At 47.1% G+C, this 19,962-nt stretch overlaps 1 protein-coding gene across 3 annotated transcripts in view; it reads left to right on the forward strand.

The window, feature by feature from the left end:
- Positions 1 to 12,147: 12,147 nt before the first annotated feature.
- Positions 12,148 to 19,962, forward strand: part of LOC122943920 — a 69,306-nt gene continuing 61,491 nt past the window's right edge. For 2 of the 3 annotated variants that reach the window (XM_044302048.1, XM_044302049.1), the window contains exon 1: positions 12,148 to 12,219. In XM_044302048.1, the coding sequence (XP_044157983.1) occupies positions 12,214 to 12,219 (6 nt within the window). In that variant the 5' untranslated portion in view covers positions 12,148 to 12,213. Of the gene's footprint in view, positions 12,220 to 13,628; positions 14,585 to 19,962 lie in introns of those variants that run through there. The other variant, XM_044302050.1, reaches the window with a different exon arrangement.

Genomic DNA, 19,962 nt, shown 5'->3' on the forward strand with positions numbered 1-19,962 from the left:
GCCGAATCACATACCACCAGAGTGCCTGGTAGGCGTCATCTAGCCAAAGCTCCTTCCATACCAGGCTCTCCAGTTCTGTCACCCACTCATTCAGGGGCTCCTCTCCCAGAAGGAGCATTCGCAGGGCCACTCGCATCCGCAACTGCTGCTCCTCACTGGGGAGACACTTGCCCCGCCGACGCTGTACATCTTCCAGGGCCTCGTGCCAGACGCCTTTCCGGACTGCATCCCTCCAGTCCGGGTCATCATCCTCCTCGTAGTGGAACGCTGTTCGAAGACTAGCCGATTCCATCCTGCTGTAGCCAGGGGCGCTGTACGGATACTAGCGTTGCCCTCAATATACTCCACGAACGGTGTCTCCGAGCTGCTTCTCCTCACACTAGGACGCCATCCCACTGCTTGCCACCAATGTAACGGATCTCCTGGCACCCCGACCGGGTACCTCCGTCGATAGATGCTCCTAGTGCTTTCCGAGGACTCCAAGCACTCCACTTGACACTGTACGCCCTGCAGACCCCACGAACCGCCGCAGCTTGGTTGGGGTCTCACCGTCCTCCACCCACGCTGGACCTACGACAAGGCTCCAGGCTCCAGTGGGTGAACCTCTCCTACAGCCAGAGAGCAGGAACAGCTCTTACAAGAGCTAGTAGTTATGCCAGGGGAGTATAGCAAATCTTCAGCGTATAGCAATCCCCCAGTTTGATCAGTTATCCAAACACCAGTCTCAGCATGATGAAGGATAAAACAGGAACACTTTATTGAGGGCTACCCGCCCGTATTTATGCAGGTCCCCATCTGGTGGCCACGCCCTTAGGGGACCAGAATGGAGACTGCGACACAGGACAGATATGCAGAAATTCAGGATACACAGACACAACACATCCCCACAATGCATCATGGTTTCCTCCTCTCTGCCTGGCGACACCCGAGGAGCAATCCAATTATGTCTCAGGACAAAGGGAAAACACCAATACACACGTGGAGACAACAGGACAGGAATCACCACCCAAACACACAATGGCACACCCCCACAGCAAACACAGACATTTAACATATCCCCAGATAGCTCAAGTCTGAGTGCATATCATTAGGTGAATGGCACTCAGAATACACGAATACAATAATATTAGCTATCTGGGTACCCTCACATAACATACAATTTAACCGAACGCATAATAACATAAAACACAATTCCAAAGACAGATTTAAGCTGTGCGGCCGGTCTGTTTTCTTTAAAGTTAGTATGGGCCATAATCCTGAGGCAAGAGGCTAGCAACCAGGCCCCTCCAAAACACCGTGGCGAGGTTGGTTTCGTCACACATTTAACCCTCAATAGTGTGGTTGGTCAAGCTGTCACACCAAGTGCATTTAATCATCAATAGTGTGGTTATTTTTTGGCCATATCCCAGTCTAATTCTGTCAGTAAATGTATATCTGTCACCCAGCGCCTAAATAATAGGCCTCAAATTTATATCCAGCTAAATCTGTCGTTACTGCTGTGGCTGGTCAAGTTATTTAGTGTCCGTCAAAGCACATTTTTTGTTCTGGGTTGAAATACAATTCTCAATTTAGCAATTTCCTAATTTAGTGGTTTCTGCTGTATCAGAGCTATTTTAAATCTATCCCTAAAAGGGTATATCAGATTCAAGGTGCACATAGGGTCATTCTGAATAACTTCACACACACGCTACTGTGCATTTCCAAGTCTAATTCTGTCAGTAAACCTATACCTGTCACCCAGCGCCTAAATACTAGGCCTCAAATTTATATCCAGCTAAATCTGTCGTTATTGCTGTGGCTGGTCAAGTTATTTAGTGTCTGTCAAAGCACATTTTTTTTTCTGGGTTGAAATACAATTCCCAATTTAGCAATATCCTAATTTAGTGGTTTCTGCTGTATCAGGCCTACTTTAAATTTATCCCTAAAAGGGTATATTAGATTCAAGGTGCAGATAGAGTCATTCTGAATAACTTCACACACACGCTACTGTGCATATCCCAGTCTAATTCTGTCAGTAAACCTATACCTGTCACCCAGCGCCTAAATAATAGGCCTCAAATTTATAGTCAGCTAAATCTGTAGTTACTGCTGTGCCTGTATTTGTGTAATACGGTACCTAAATAGATAGCCAGATAGTGTTAGTTGTCTTTAAAAAAAGGCCTGAATTTGAATTCAATACATTGGGTCAAATAATATTTTTGTTGTTGTGGTGAATGATAACAATGAGGAAAACATCTAGTAAAGGACGCGGACGCGGACATGGTCGTGGTGGTGTTAGTGGACCCTCTGGTGCTGGGAGAGGACGTGGCCGTTCGGACACAGCCACACGTCCTAGTGTACCAACTACCTCAGGTCCCAGTAGCCGCCATAATTTACAGCGATATTTGGTGGGGCCCAATGCCGTTCTAAGGATGGTAAGGCCTGAGCAGGTACAGGCATTAGTCAATTGGGTGGCCGACAGTGGATCCAGCACGTTCACATTATCTCCCACCCAGTCTTCTGCAGAAAGCGCACAGATGGCGCCTGAAAACCAAGCCCATCAGTCTGTCACATCACCCCCATGCATACCAGGGAAACTGTCTGAGCCTCAAGTTATGCTCTTATGCTGTTTGAAGACTCCGCTGGCAGGGTTTCCCAAGGGCATCCACCCAGCCCTTCCCCAGCGGTGGAAGACATAGAATGCACTGACGCACAACCACTTATGTTTCCTGATGATGAGGACATGGGAATACCACCTCAGCATGTCTCTGATGATGACGAAACACAGGTGCCAACTGCTGCGTCTTTCTGCAGTGTGCAGACTGAACAGGAGGTCAGGGATCAAGACTGGGTGGAAGACGATGCAGGGGACGATGAGGTCCTAGACCCCACATGGAATGAAGGTCGTGCCACTGACTTTCACAGTTCGGAGGAAGAGGCAGTGGTGAGACCGAGCCAACAGCGTAGCAAAAGAGGGAGCAGTGGGCAAAAGCAGAACACCCGCCGCCAAGAGACTCCGCCTGCTACTGACCGCCGCCATCTGGGACCGAGCACCCCAAAGGCAGCTTTAAGGAGTTCCCTGGCATGGCACTTCTTCAAACAATGTGCTGACGACAAGACCCGAGTGGTTTGCACGCTATGCCATCAGAGCCTGAAGCGAGGCATTAACGTTCTGAACCTTAGCACAACCTGCATGACCAGGCACCTGCATGCAAAGCATGAACTGCAGTGGAGTAAACACCTTAAAAACAAGGAAGTCACTCAGGCTCCCCCTGCTACCTTTTCTGCTGCTGCCGCCTCAGCCTCTTCTGCTGCTGCCGCCTCGGCCTCTTCCTCCGCCTTTGGAGGAACGTTGGCACCTGCCGCCCAGCAAACATGGGATGTACCACCAACACCAGCACCTGCGTCACCAAGCATCTCAACCATGTCACACGGCAGCGTTCAGCTCTCCATCTCACAAACATTTGAGAGAAAGCGTAAATTCCCACCTAGCCACCCTCGATCCCTGGCCCTGAATGCCAGCATTTCTAAACTACTGGCCTATGAAATGCTGTCAATTAGGCTGGTGGACACAGACAGCTTCAAACAGCTCATGTCGCTTGCTGTCCCACAGTATGTTGTTCCCAGCCGCCACTACTTCTCCAAGAGAGCCGTGGCTTCCCTGCACAACCAAGTATCCGATAAAATCAAGTGTGCACTGCGCAACGCCATCTGTGGCAAGGTGCACCTAACCACAGATACGTGGACCAGTAAGCACGGCCAGGGATGCTATATCTCCCTAACTGCACACTGGGTAAATGTAGTGGCGGCTGGGCCCCAGGCGGAGAGCTGTTTGGCGCACGTCCTTCCGCCGCCAAGGATCACAGGGCAACATTCTTTGCCTCCTGTTGCCTCCTCCTCCTACTCGGCTTCCTCCTCCTCTTCTTCCACATGCTCATCCAGTCAGCCACACACCTTCACCACCAACTTCAGCACAGCCCGGGGTAAACGTCAGCAGGCCATACTGAAACTCATATGTTTGGGGGACAGGCCCCACACCGCACAGGAGTTGTGGCGGGGTATAGAACAACAGACCGACGAGTGGTTGCTGCCGGTGAGCCTCAAGCCCGGCCTGGTGGTGTGCGATAATGGGCGAAATCTCGTTGCAGCTCTGGGACTAGCCGGTTTGACGCACATCCCTTGCTTGGCGCATGTGCTGAATTTGGTGGTGCAGAAGTTCATTCACAACTACCCCGACATGTCAGAGCTGCTGCATAAAGTGCGGGCCGTCTGTTGGCGCTTCCGGCGTTCACATCCTGCCGCTGCTCGCCTGTCTGCGCTACAGCGTAACTTCGGCCTTCCCACTCACCGCCTCATATGCGACGTGCCCACCAGGTGGAACTCCACCTTGCACATGCTGGACAGACTGTGCGAGCAGCAGCAGGCCATAGTGGAGTTTTAGCTGCAGCACGCACGGGTCAGTCGCACTGCGGAACAGCACCACTTCACCACCAATGACTGGGCCTCCATGCGAGACCTGTGTGCCCTGTTGCGCTGTTTCGAGTACTCCACCAACATGGCCAGTGGCGATGACGCCGTTATTATCAGCGTTACAATACCACTTCTATGTCTCCTTGAGAAGACACTTAGGGCGATGATGGAAGAGGAGGTGGCCCAGGAGGAGGAGGAGGAGGAAGAGGGGTCATTTTTAGTACTTTCAGGCCAGTCTCTTCGAAGTGACTCAGAGGGAGGTTTTTTGCAACAGCAGAGGCCAGGTATAAAATGTGGCCAGCCAGGGCCCACTACTGAAGGACGAGGAGGAGGTGGAGGAGGATGAGGATGATGCATTGTCACAGCGGGGTGGCACCCAACACATCTCGGGCCCATCACTGGTGCGTGGCTGGGAGGAAACGCAGGACGATGACGATACGCCTCCTACAGAGGACAGCTTGTCCTTACCTCTGGGCAGCCTGGCACACATGAGCGACTACATGCTGCAGTGCCTGCGCAACGACAGCAGAGTTGCCCACATTTTAACGTGTGCGGACTACTGGGTTGCCACCCTGCTGGATCCACGGTACAGACAATGTGCCCACCTTACTTCCTGCACTGGAGCGTGATAGGAAGATGCGCGAGTACAAGCGCAAGTTGGTAGACGCGCTACTGAGAGCATTCCCAAATGTCACAGGGGAACAAGTGGAAGCCCAAGGCGAAGGCAGAGGAGGAGCAAGAGGTCGCTAAGGCAGCTGTGTCACGGCCAGCTCCTCTGAGGGCAGGGTTAGCATGGCAGAGATGTGGAAAAGTTTTGTCAACACGCCACAGCTAACTGCACCACCACCTGATACGCAACGTGTTAGCAGGAGGCAACATTTCACTAACATGGTGGAACAGTACGTGTGCACACCCCTCCTCGTACTGACTGATGGTTCGGCCCCATTCAACTTCTGGGTCTCTAAATTATCCACGTGGCCAGAGCTAGCCTTTTATGCCTTGGAGGTGCTGGCCTGCCCAGCGGCCAGCGTTTTGTCTGAACGTGTATTCAGCACGGCAGGGGGCGTCATTACAGACAAACGCAGCCGCCTGTCTACAGCCAATGTGGACAACTGACGTTCATAAAAATGAACCAGGCATGGATCCCACAGGACCTGTCCATCCCTTGTGCAGATTAGACATTAACTACCTCCCCTTAACCATATATTATTGTACTCCAGGGCACTTCCTCATTCAATCCTATTTTTATTTTCATTTTACCATTATATTGCGGGGCAACCCAAAGTTGAATGAACCTCTCCTCTGTCTGGGTGCCGGGGCCTAAATATATGACAGTGGTGGGTGACGTGAAGCATGATTCTCTGCTATGACATGAAGCCAGATTCTCTGTTATGGGACCTCTCTCCTATGCCTGGGTGCCGGGGCCTAAATATATGACAATGGACTGTTACAGTGGTGGGTGACGTGAAGCCTGATTCTCTGCTATGACATGAAGACTGATTCTCTGCTGACATGAAGCCAGATTCTCTGTTATGGGACCTCTCTCCTCTGCCTGGGTGCCTGGGCCTAAATATCTGACAATGGACTGTTCCAGTGTTGGGTGACTTAAAGCATGATTCTCTGCTACGACATTAAGACTGATTCTCTGCTGACATGAAGCCAGATTCTCTGTTATGGGACCTCTCTCCTCTGCCTGGGTGCCGGGGCCTAAATATATGACAATGGACTGTTCCAGTGGTGGGTGACGTGAAGCCAGATTCTCTGCTATGGGACCTCTCTCCAATTGATATTGATTAATTTTTATTTATTTTATTTTTATTTTTATTAATTTCCCTATCCACATTTGTTTGCAGGGGATTTACCTACATGTTGCTGCCTTTTGCAGCCCTCTAGCCCTTTCCCGGGCTGTTTTACAGCCTTTTTAGTGACGAAAAGTTCGGGTCCCCAATGACTTCAATGGGGTTCGGGTTCGGGACGAAGTTCGGGTCGGGTTCGGATCCCGAACCCGAACATTTCCGGGAAGTTCGGCCGAACTTCTCGAACCCGAACATCCAGGTGTTCGCTCAACTCTAGTCATAACTTACAATTAGTCCTGCCAAACGTTTACCACAGGACAAAAGATTCTTTTGAACTCCATGAACAAATGGGACACTTGGGAGTAGAAAGAACTGCCAATCTTGTCAGAGAATGCTGCTTCTGGCCATACATACAGAAGGATATTAAGCATTATGTTACCAGAGAATGCAGGTGTTTAAAAGATAAACGTCCCAATAAACCAACCAGAGCACCATTGAACAATATTGTCTCCACTTATCCTTTTGAACTGGTATCCATTGATTTTTTGCAACTGGTAAAGTGCAAATGAGGATATGAGTATATCCTTGTTGTAATGGATCATTGTACAAGATTTGCACAAGCATATGCTACAACCAAGTCTAGTAAGACTGCAGCAGACAAAATATTTTATGAATTTGCCCTAAAGTTTGGCTTTCCAAAAAAATTACACCATGATCTGGGAAGATATTTTGAGAATCAGTTATTTTCAAGACTTGGAAAATACTGCAGAATCCAGAATTCTCATACACCTCCATATCACCCAGAGGGTAACAGACAGGTTGAACGCTTCAGTTGTACATTGTTGTCAATGTTGAGGACTCTTACAGAAGAAGAAAAGCAAGGCTGGAAGAACTCTCTGTCAAAAGTTGTCCACGCTTACAACTGTATGAAAAGTGAGGCAACAGGGTATTCACCTTTCTACCTATTGTATGGTCGATCACCAAGACTTCCAATTGACATAATGTTTGACAACCCACTATCAGAGAAGTACAAAACGTACGCAGATTATGTTACTGTCTGGAAAAAGAGAATGGCAGAAGCTTATAAAATAGCTTCAAAAACAGCAAAGAAGTCAGCAGGTAAAAGCAAAGAATACTATGACCGGAAAAGTCATGGTGCTGAACTTACTCCAGGAAGTTGAGTTCTAGTGAAAATGAGAAAGGGGAACCAGGAAAACTTTGCTCCTATTGGGAAGATAAGATTTATGTTGTTGTGGGTAGAAAACATGAAAATAGTCCAGTATATGAGGGAAAAACCAGAGTCAGGTGGCAACAGATCAAGGATTTTGCACCGTAATCTGTTATTATCTTGTGACTATCTTCCAGATGAACAGCAGACTACTGAATTGTTAGGCCAAGAGAGATCCTCCAAACCAAAGCGACCAAAGCCAACATCAGATGTAGAATATAGAACTGAGAGTGTTGATGAAGAAGATGAAATGTATTCATTAAGTTCACATACGACAGATAACTGTACAGCACAAAGCAGTTAACTTAATCCTGAAGCAAGTGAATATGAACCACCGAATTCATCAGAGATCTTGGCATGACCTGAAGGTTTACTGTCAGATTCAGAGAAGTCATCAGGTCAGGAATCTGCAATAACTCCAGAGTCAGAAGAATTGATGGAGAAATCTGAACCAGCAGCTCCAGGAACAGATGAAGAAACAGAAACTTCAGAACAACTGTTCTGGATTTTATTATCTTCCACATCTCTTTTCTTTGGATGCAAAAGGTCCTCCCTATTGCTCATGCAATGAGCAGGACACTAGTACAATGCAGTGGGTCAGGATAGATATGTGTATAAGTTTATAGTTTGTTTGTGACGCTAATTGCAGCTTGCACAGGTACTGTAGCAGGGCCCTTTAAGATGTTATAACTCACGTACCAGGTGAGGAATGCCAGAGGGGGATAATGTCTCTGTGTAATGTCAACAGTGTCTGCTACCTTGGTATGGCTGGACTCCTGGATCCTGGCTCACTTGCAATAAATTGAGTGTTGTTAATAGGAGTAATTGAGGAATGAATGAGATCCAGACTTAAAGTATAATGCAACTTGTCTTTATTGGATGGATGGCAATATAAATCCATACGAGTACAGCAATAGTCTTTAGGTCCTAGCAGGTATTGGCAATATGGGGCAGGAATCCATATATATTCTGCTTCTTGTCATATGCCTAGTGAATCTGGCAGGTATTTATCTTCTGCTCTGTCTGTCTTCTGTTTAGTATGGGCCTGACTAGCTGAGGAGGATTTTGGCTTCTCCTGGACTCTGGATAAGTATTCACAGGACTGCTCGCAGGGAATGATCTGTAGTTCTGGAGGTGTTGCTTGCTTGTCACCAGCTGAGGTAGATGTCTCAGGCTGGGAAGAGTGATCTTTGGCCTCAGCCGAGGCTGGCTCCTAGGTTGGGGTCCCTGGTTCTGGGAGCTCCTACTAACACAACCTACCCCCAGCAGGGGTGGCTGGTACACTAACTTAACTTCCTTCTCCTCACCATGAGGCAGGACATGGGAACATCCCACTTCTGCTCACACAGGGGAGACTAGACTAGAATGAACTATTCCAGCCTTGGTATACTAAACTAGCTATGGTCTGCTGAACATATTGCTGCCACCTGCTGGTGCACATGGAAAATACAGCAAAATACATCAAACAGGCCTAGAAAATGTATTTACGGGAAAATGCAATGTTAGATTACACAAGATGACAATACATTTACACCTGACATGTTGTAGCAGGGAGGTAGAGTTTTAGTAACATACTCTGAGATGTTACATTCATAGCTGCATGCTATTCTCCTCTGGATGCCTTTCTTGTAGCCACAACACGAGGAGAGAGGACATACTATTCCTCATCAATATTCAGCCCCCCTCCGTGCAATCCTGCCCAGTGGGTGTGGTTCCATCTATTTAAACAGCTGCTGTTTGCGGCCGCGCTACGGCTGTCACAGCGCTGGAGGCTCTACTTGTCATTGGCTTCTGCACGCCATCAGAGAGCCATCTTTCATTGTGAGCGCTGGCATTGTGGAGGTTGCTTGCTGCTAACATGCAGAGTGTATGGCCGTGCAGTGCTCACCTAACCCTTTCTAGTGCTACTAGGCACCGAGTCTATGGGCGTGCAGCTTTTGTTACACTTAGGCCCCTTTCACATGGACGAGTATTCCGCGCGGGTGCAATGCGTGAGTTGAACGCATTGCACCCGCACTGAATCCGGACCCATTCATTTCTATGGGGCTGTTCACATGAGCGGTGATTTCCACTCATCACTTATGCGTTGCGTGAAAATCGCAGCATGTTCTATATTCAGCGTTTTTCACGTAACGCAGGACCCATAGAAATGAATGGGGTTGCGTGAAAATCGCAAGCAAGTGCGGATGCGGTGCGATTTTCACACATGGTTTCTAGGTGACAGTCTATTCACTGTATTATTTTCCCTTATAACATGGTTATAAGGGAAAATAATAGCATTCTGACTACAGAATACATAGTATAATTGTGCTGGACCTGTGGTGACATCAGATCACATGCTCCATCACCACGGTGATGGACCATGTGATTGGAGCATGTGATCTGATGTCACCACAGGTCATTTAGCCCACAGCTCATCATTAAAGAAGTAAAGAAGAGACCGGGAACTACGCGATCAAGAGGAGAAGGTGAGTTAATTTTTTTTAACCCCTCCAGCACTATTATATTATGCATTCTGTATTTAGAATGCTATTATTTTCCCTTATAACCATGTTATAAGGGAAAATAATACAATCTTCAGAACATCAATCCCAAGCCCGAACCTCTGTGAAGAAGTTCGGGTTTGGGTACCAAACATGCGCGATTTTTCTCACGCAAGTGCAAAACACATTACAATGTTTTGCACTTGCGCTGAAAAATCATGCGTGTTCCCGCAACGCACCCGCCTCTTATCCGTGCCAAAAATATGACGCCAGTGTGAAAGAGGCCTTCGTTTTTTACCATCTGCTCCTGATGACATGCGGCTTAAATAAGCATAGAAACGCATCTAGCAGATGCAATATAGGTAGAAGGGTTTACAGGCAGATCCATAAGACTGAGCTTGTGGGGAATCTGGGGGTGACAGTGAAGAGTGCTGGTGGCTATTACAATGTCCTAACAACACTCACTATATAATAAATCATCCCAGAATTTCCTCCTTATCCTTGTAGCAAACTAAGGCTACTTTCACACTTGCGTTCAGAGCGGATCCGTCTGAGACGGATCCGCTCATATAATGCAGACGGTGGCTCCGTTCAGTACGGGTCCGTCTGCATTATATTGTTATAAAATTTCTAACTGTGAAAGTAGCCTCAGACGGATCCGTCCAGACTTTCAATGTAAAGTCAATGGGGGACGGATCCGTTTGAAGATTGACCCATAGTGTGTCATCTTCAAACGGATTCGTCCCCGTTGACTTACATAGTAAGTCTGGACGGATCTGCAAGCCTCCGCACGGCCAGGCGGACACCCGAACGCTGCAAGCAGCGTTCAGGTGTCCGCCTGCTGAGCGGAGCGGAGGCTGAACGCTGCCAGACTGATGCATTCTGGCGGATCCGCATCCACTCAGAATGCATTAGGGCTGGACGGATGCGTTCGGGGCCGCTTGTGAGCCCCTTCAAACGGAGCTCACAAACGGACACCTGAACGCTAGTGTGAAAGTAGCCTAAGAAAGATCAAATCTATAGATGGAGAGTAACATGTTATATGGTGATACATAGGGCCAGATTTATCACGACTCTGACAGCTCACTCCACTTTCACATATGGCTAAAGTCAGTTTTAGCCAAGTCAGATTTATGATCGGCCCTTTAAGACTATAATAAATGTGGTTTGACGGTAGCAGTTTATCCGTCAGTAAGCAGCTTTACAAAAGTCGCACGTTTTTATAAAAAAAGTTGCATGTTCTATTAAAAAGTCTCATAAGATAAGCATGGTCCTCACTGGAGTGAAATTGCGACTTTTTAAATAGTCTCAATAGTAAATCTGTCTAGAGATTCAGTTACATAAGAAAACACGCCCACTTTCAGAAAACTGGCGAGCATAGTGCAGAGCAGAAAAAAGTCACAAATTTGTGCGCAGTTTTAGCGTTTGGGACTTTTTGGGGGACTTTTTCACTCCATTGTTCTGACCTGAGCTAATGATAAATCTGGCCCATAATGTCTATTTACATAACACAGAGGTGATATTATAGATCTATATATATCTCCAGACTAAGTAACAATGATTGGTGGAAGGAGGTTTGATCATATATGATTAAAGAGACAATAACCTCCCTCTGACACTTGACCCTGATTAAAATATGTGGGTGGTAAGCCACACACTAGTTTTAATAAGTTGATTAAATAAAGTATATTTTTTAAGCGTTCCTTTTCAGGCAGTACATTTATTTAGTTTTACTTTTGATGGTAATGCAAACCAGTGTATTATAAATATATATATATATATATATATATATATATATATATACAGAAAAAGGGACGGCACTCCGGTCTTGAAAAAGGTAAAAGTGGTTTTAATCAACCTTGCGGTACAACGTTTCGGCGAAACGTTGTACCGCAAGGTTGATTAAAACCACTTTTACCTTTTTCAAGACCGGAGTGCCGTCCCTTTTTCTGGATTCATTGATTGGGGTAAGAAGTCGATTCCCCTGGAACGTGCACCCTATATTTTTCTCTTATAGCAGTCAGTGCCGCCATTTTTCATATCTATATATATATATATATATATATATATATATAGTTAATCCCTAGACTTAATCAAAGAGAAGAAAATCAGTTAATGGAGGGAATAACCACACTATGTTACGCTTTAGTTTTCATTGCCGTGCACCAGAAGTACAAGGGCAGGGCTTTCTTGAAGAGTGAGGTACTTTCACTTTCAGTTTTGCTGCAGACGCTTCGTGTAATGCTCTCTCTTCACCATGAAGGTAAAGTTATCTTTTCTTGAAATCTCTTTTCTTGACCTTTCCAGGATAATAGTAGAGTTCTGGTTCAGACAGCAGTGTGTACAGAATAATGCATTCGAAATCCGAGGCGGGAGACAGAGTATTGTGCACAGTGCTCTTCCCACCACTCTCATAGTTCCTATTACAGTAGGCTGAGCACAGGATGTGGCTGCCGGAGACCTGGTGAGGAAACAGGGATTCTTCCCTCCCCCCAAACAATCAGCCAGAACCTGGGCTCAGAAGGTCTTCTGTACTGTACAGCCTGTCCTAGCTCCGTGCCAGGGCAGAAAAACAAAAAACTATGATTTGAATGAGCACTTTGTAATACTTCATTTCCCTTGTGTTGACGCTGCAGAGAAACTGAACACTTTGAACACTGCCAGGTTCCCTGCAGATTACAGACAGCCACTGGGGTTCCCAGCAGCGGCACTTTATTGATAACTTTATTGTCAAGAGGCCCGTCTCGGTAGGGACAAGTAAGGCTACTTTCACACTTGCGTTTGGGGTTCCGCTTGTGAGTTCTGTTTGAAGGCTCTCACAAGCGGCCTCGAACGGATCCGTACAGCCCCAATGCATTCTGAGTGGATGCGGATCCGCTCAGAATGCCTCAGTCTGGCACAGTTTGTCCTCCGCTCAGCAGGCGGACACCCGAACGCAGCTTGCAGCGTTCGGGTGTTCGCCTGGCCGTGCGGAGCCAAACGGATCCGTCCAGACTTACAATGTAAGTCAATGGGGACGGATCCGTTTGAAGTTGACACAATATGGTGCAATTTCAAACGGATCCGTCCCCCATTGACTTTCAATGTAAAGTCTGGACGGATCCGTCTGACTAACTTTCAGACTTAGAATTTTTTCTGAAAGATAATGCAGACAGATCCGTTCTGAACGGATCCCATAGTTTGCATTATAGGAGCGGATCCGTCTGTGCAGACACCAGACGGATCTGCTCCAAACGCAAGTGTGAAAGTAGCCTAAGGACCAAAAATCTACAGACACCCTAAAAGTCACACATGGAGCGAGATTCCTTAACATGTTGTGCGGTGCGCTAGTCTCTCCTCAGGGCATCATAAAATGAATGAAGTGATTGTGCTGTGGTAGTGGAGCTGCCAGAGGGCCAATAAAATGGTGTATCTCACCCAGAGGAAGCTGGGTGAGACAAAAGGCTGGGAAATAGGTTTTTCCTGCTGTCTGCAGCAGCTAGGCTGGTAATGAGGTTAATTAGCAGCCAGCTGAGGAGCTCGGATAAATATGGGCTGAGCTCCTCAATCTGGGAGCTGGGAGCTGGGAGCTGGGAGCTGGGAGCTGGGAGCTGGGAGCTGGGAGCTGGGAGCTGGGAGCTGGGAGCTGGGAGCTGGGAGCTGGGAGCTGGGCGCTGGGCTGCTTTCTCGCGTTTGGTGCGTATCCATCAAGGATCTGTTCAGAATGGATCCGTTTGTATTTTCTTTAACATTGCCAAGTGGTTGCTAGGGGCAATGTCTGTGCTGAAAGGCCAACACAGAAAGTAAAAGTGTGTGGATTTAAAGGGCCAGAAGCCTGTTGTGGAAAAGCTGTGTTTGCAAGGAATTGCTGTGTTGAAGCATAAAGGGCCAGAAGCCCAATTTAAAGAGACTGTGATCTCTGCTGATGAAACTATGATGACTGCAGTGCAAAATAAATGTGAATGCTGACATTGTCTCTAGAAAGTGAGAGAGACATCTGGAGGCTGTGGTCTCTGATGAAGTGGACTTGCTTGCTGAAAAGTCAGTTACCATGGGTCTCATGGAAGACTATGTCAGATGGTTGTGGCAGATAAAATGGCAGGAAAACCTGGCCACAGATAGGATGTACCCAAGCTGAAATGGTGCGGTTTGATGCAGAGCGGGAGGCTTTGGAGGTGCAACTGCAATTGACCCTGGAGAAAGTCTTTAACGCTGAGTGGACACGTTGTAAAGGTCCGAGGTGTTGGCGATGTGCCAGGAGTTCCAGAGAAAAAGGTCATGTGTGCCAATGCTAAGGGCAACCAACGGGAGCAAAGTGAGATGGAGAGTGGCTCTGCTCTTAGTTCATATTTTCCTTGCAAATGTGTACAGAGTCCTAGAGAGGATGTGTGGAGTTGTTGTAATGCCGTTGCTAAGAGCAACCAACCACTACAGCATGCAGCTGTCCAGCACCAGAGGAAGGGCTACTGGAGATGCCGTCAAGTGGTAAAGTGTGCACCGGATTGTCCTTTGGTCAGGAGGCCAGAGGAATTGCAGAGGAAGACATGCAAATTGTTGGTGGGTGAAATCCCACTATTGGTGGAGCTGGATTATTGCCAAAGAGTGTCACGGGTACTTCCAGATGCTCCTTAAGACTGGTCCAGAAACTGGTAAGACTGTATTTCTTACTTTTGCAACTGATTATGGAACTGTACAACATGAACTGTTAGTGTGCTAAGCTTAAAGGGTTTCTGCCATCAGAAAAATGGGTATTAAGCTGGCTGACATTAGTGATGTGCTAGTGTCAGCTGAACATAACTATATTAGTGCCATCTCACTGCCTGCCACTGTTATTGAGAAAAACAATTTATAATATGCTAATTAGCAGAGGGGGCGTTGCACCTGCTCCTAGAGGCTCCGTTCTCCCACTTCTGGCCATGCCCTGCTACACTTGATTGACATGGCCAGGCCAGCGTTTGTCTCCTGTCTGCCGGGGAAATCTTGCGCCTGCGCCGTCCAGTACTGAATGTGACGGCGCAGTGAGGGAAGGAAGTTCGCCGGCTTCCTCACTGCGATGTATTAGGGGCAGTGAGGAAGCCGGCTATCGGCAAATGTCCTTCCCTCACTGCGCCTGCACTGAATACTGGACGGTGCAGGTGTGAGATTTCCCCGGCAAACAGGAGACCAACGCTGGCATGGCCTTGTCAATCAAGTGTAGAAGGGTGTGGAAAGAGGTAAGCAAACGGAGCCTCTATGAGCAGGCGCAACGCCCCCTCTGCTTCTAGAGGCTCATTTGCATATTATAAAAGTTTGCTTTTCTAAATAACAGTGGCACATAGTGACATGGGACTAATATACATTAACACATAGCTAATATCAGCCACGTTAATACCCATTTTTCTGATGACCGAAACCCCTTAAGGTGGAGTTCACCCTGGGCAGATATTTCTGGCAGTTGTCAAAGGGAGACAAGGTCCCAGATCAGGCTGCAGAGCGTGCTGTTCTGCTACCTGTAACGAATTTCCTAGCACCCCAACCGGGTACCTCCGTTGATGGATGCTCCTAGTGCTTCCCGACGACTCCAAGCACTCCGCTCTACTCCAAAACCACCACAGGAACAGCTCTTACAAGAGCTAATAGTATAGACAGGGGAGTATAGCAAATCTTTAGTGTATAGCAATCCCCAATGTCGATCAGTTACCGAAACACCAGCCTCAACATGATGACGGGTAAAACAGGAACACTTTAATGGGTGATTTTTCAGCCTTTTATGCAGGTCTCCTAGCAAGGGATTATATTACACAGATATGAGCCGTTGGGGTTTAAGGTACCTAGAGTTAGAAAAGACAATTTTGGAATAATGGTCACCTTTAATATTTAACTTTTATTATTAAAAAATAAAATAAATGCCCTAAAATGAGGTGCAGAATTGGAAGGAGCAGGGTGGAACCACCCTACTTTTGGTGAGTATACTGTGACTCTAGGGAGGGAGGGAGGAAAGGGAGGGAGGGATGCTGGGTCTCAGCCCCTAGTAGCGCCCTATTAAAGGAGCCCTGTTCCCGTTCACCACCACCTCCTAACCAAAACCCTCAGTTCTCCCTAAGCAGTGCTCTGACTGCCCAGCTTCGTCCTGACAGGGAGCAAGTGAGGGGGGAGGTAGTCCCTAGATGTCGTAGTGGTACACCACCTGCGATACGCCACCAGGTCCCTGGAGGCGATCGCTAGTCGTACACTAGACCTGTGAGGATAGTGTCCTGAAAAACAATATATGTGTGGGTGTCAAGGTAGAACACCCCACATGTATTCGTTGATGATGCTGAGAAGCTCAATAACCATGGGTGGCCCGACGCGTTTCCCTGTTGTGTTACAGTTCGTCAGGGGCCCCAAAAAATGGATATAAGCAACAATAGGGGTGACTTGTCCACCAGTTGGGACAGTTCACCAAATCACACTTAAATTGTAAACAGCACGGTTATTAACAGCTGATATGTATCATTAATATTTCAAGCAACCCCCATAGTGTGGCATTGTAACGAGCCGCAGTCACAGATGGGGGTGAAGAGAGGTACTTAGCTCGTCAGGAGTCACCGGTCAGTGGACCTGTCCCTGCGATGCAGACTGGTTCCTGTTCTTGCAGTCTGTGTGCTGGATCCTGCGTGTGGCAGTGCCCCAACATATGAGCTTGTATGTGAGGACCCTCAGGTAGCAGAGCTCGGGGTGAGTCATACTGAGTGTAAAGAGCCAAGTGAGGATAGAGGCTTGGCACTGTCAGTAGTGAGAGAGTTAATGACTGTCTGTCTGAAATTGCTGAAGTAGCCCTTCCACAAGCTCAGGGTGATGAGCTGTGTGATGGTGATGGAGAAAGAACAGATAATGGACCTTCCAGAGAGAAAGGTCAACAGCGTCATGTAGAGGGGAGGCTCGTAGGTGATATGACTGATACTGGGGAAGAACCGCACTGTTCTGATCTGCTGAGTAGCCTGCAGGTTATAGCATGCACCCAGCATGGAGATGAATTGGGTAATGTCCCAGGAGGGTGTACAAGAAAATTAGAAAAATGCAGATAAGGTAAAGGATTATTGTGCTGCCAACGTTGGGCTAGACCAACTAGAAGGTTTAGGGCAGCATGACCAATATTGGGAGGATGTACTTTGTGACCCTTGTTCACAAGGTACAGAGCGGTGACAGGTCAGAGGGTGTCCTCATACAGACAAGAGTAATATGCCTGTTGTAGTGACACAGGGTGCAGCACTACAGGGAGTGCAGAATTATTAGGCAAGTTGTATTTTTGAGGATTAATTTTATTATTGAACAACAACCATGTTCTCAATGAACCCAAAAAACTCATTAATATCAAAGCTGAATATTTTTGGAAGTAGTTTTTAGTTTGTTTTTAGTTTTAGCTATTTTAGGGGGTTATCTGTGTGTGCAGGTGACTATTACTGTGCATAATTATTAGGCAACTTAACAAAAAACAAATATATACCCATTTCAATTATTTATTTTTACCAGTGAAACCAATATAACATCTCAACATTCACAAATATACATTTCTGACATTCAAAAACAAAAACAAATCAGTGACCAATATAGCCACCTTTCTTTGCAAGGACACTCAAAAGCCTGCCATCCATGGATTCTGTCAGTGTTTTGATCTGTTCACCATCAACATTGCGTGCAGCAGCAACCACAGCCTCCCAGACACTTTTCAGAGAGGTGTACTGTTTTCCCTCCTTGTAAATCTCACATTTGATGATGGACCACAGGTTCTCAATGGGGTTCAGATCAGGTGAACAAGGAGGCCATGTCATTAGATTTTCTTCTTTTATACCCTTTCTTGCCAGCCACGCTGTGGAGTACTTGGACGCGTGTGATGGAGCATTGTCCTGCATGAAAATCATGTTTTTCTTGAAGGATGCAGACTTATTCCTGTACCACTGCTTGAAGAAGGTGTCTTCCAGAAACTGGCAGTAGGACTGGGAGTTGAGCTTGACTCCATCCTCAACCCGAAAAGGCCCCACAAGCTCATCTTTGATGATACCAGCCAAACCAGTACTCCACCTCCACCTTGCTGGCGTCTGAGTCGGACTGGAGCTCTCTGCCCTTTACCAATCCAGCCACGGGCCCATCCATCTGGCCCATCAAGACTCACTCTCATTTCATCAGTCCATAAAACCTTAGAAAAATCAGTCTTGAGATGTTTCTTGGCCCAGTCTTGACGTTTCAGCTTGTGTCTTGTTCAGTGGTGGTCGTCTTTCAGCCTTTCTTACCTTGGCCATGTCTCTGAGTATTGCACACCTTGTGCTTTTGGGCACTCCAGTGATGTTGCAGCTCTGAAATATGGCCAAACTGGTGGCAAGTGGCATCTTGGCAGCTGCACGCTTGACTTTTCTCAGTTCATGGGCAGTTATTTTGCGCCTTGGTTTTTCCACACGCTTCTTGCGACCCTGTTGACTATTTTGAATGAAACGCTTGATTGTTCGATGATCACGCTTCAGAAGCTTTGCAATTTTAAGAGTGCTGCATCCCTCTGCAAGATATCTCTCACTATTTTTGACTTTTCTGAGCCTGTCAAGTCCTTATTTTGACCCATTTTGCCAAAGGAAAGGAAGTTGCCTAATAATTATGCCCACCTGATATAGGGTGTTGATGTCATTAGACCACACCCCTTCTCATTACAGAGATGCACATCACCTAATATGCTTAATTGGTAGTAGGCTTTCGAGCCTATACAGCTTGGAGTAAGACAACATGCATAAAGAGGATGATGTGGTCAAAATACTAATTTGCCTAATAATTCTGCACTCCCTGTATGTTCTGGACGTGATGTTCAGCCAGCTGATGTCCTGGAGACATCTGAGAGAAATGGTGGGGTTAAGAGGGCTATTGAGACTCTTAATTGGTCCAGGTGTAGGTCCTGAAAAGCAAATTATCAACGAGTCTGCAAGCTCCTCAATCAGGGCTCCCTGTCTGGGGAAGAAGCAGGCTGTGCCAAGGCCTGTGGGAGCCGGGACCCTCTAACCCTGTGTGGGGTAAGCACTTCTGTGTTTTGGGGAGCTGGGTGGTAGGCCCAGATCCCAATAGAGGGAGAACTTCTGTATAGTCAGTGGCCAGACGGACAAGGTTTTATGTTTATGCTTTATTTTTTTTGGTCTGCTGTAAAAGTGATAATAAAGCTGGCTGTGGTGAATTTGCACCCAAATCTGCAGTGTTGGCGTGGCTTCTTGAGGTGTGCCAACCGTAAAAGGGGGAGAAAACTGTGATCCTGGAGAGCTAAGTGACCCCTGAGTTGTCACCGTGCGCATTTACAACCACTAGCTCTGTTAATTTCAGGGGGTTTCGGGGCCCCCATTCTCATGATCAGTGGGGGTCCCATTTAGGTGAAGCTGGCCCCCTTTCACTCGGCACAAACAAACTCCAGTGTGTTTCTTTAGTGCTACATTTGTGCTGCTTTTATTTTAAAGAGATTAGCAATTGTTTCAAGATGATGACATCACCGGCTCCCCTACAACAGCAAAGACATGAAACTTGCTGGATGGTTAGTGCTACGTTTGTGCCGTTTAAATCTACATTCTATCGCTTTTCATTGTTAATTTATTAAAAGGTGACCCAGCCCCCCACCACAGCCAAAAGACACGAAACCAGGCTGGTTGGTTAGTGCTCGTTTGTGCCATATAAATCTACATTCTACCTCCTTTCGTTTTCGAGTTATTAACCATTTATTGAAAGGTCCCAGCGTGCACTCCCTGTCCCTGTACAACTCTCACATATCGCCCATTGAACTACTGCAGGGGGCTTGCATGCTGGAACTTGTAGTTCCCTAGGTGATTTAGATGGGGGGTGTACAAGGACGATGAGGGCATGATGGGGGGGGGGGGGGTTATTGGGGATGCCTTCATGACGTCTTGCACCGGCCCCGGAGGTATTGAATTGTAGAATTTCCACAGTCCAGGCTAGAATTTGCAATTCTATTACAGTTCTCTTTTTAGTGAATAGGCCAGTCACAGCAAATAGGTTCCAAGGCTGGCAACTGTACTCCCAGTTTTTT

The sequence above is a fragment of the Bufo gargarizans genome, chromosome 7 (assembly GCF_014858855.1).
Source record: "Bufo gargarizans isolate SCDJY-AF-19 chromosome 7, ASM1485885v1, whole genome shotgun sequence".
Taxonomy (NCBI): domain Eukaryota; kingdom Metazoa; phylum Chordata; class Amphibia; order Anura; family Bufonidae; genus Bufo; species Bufo gargarizans.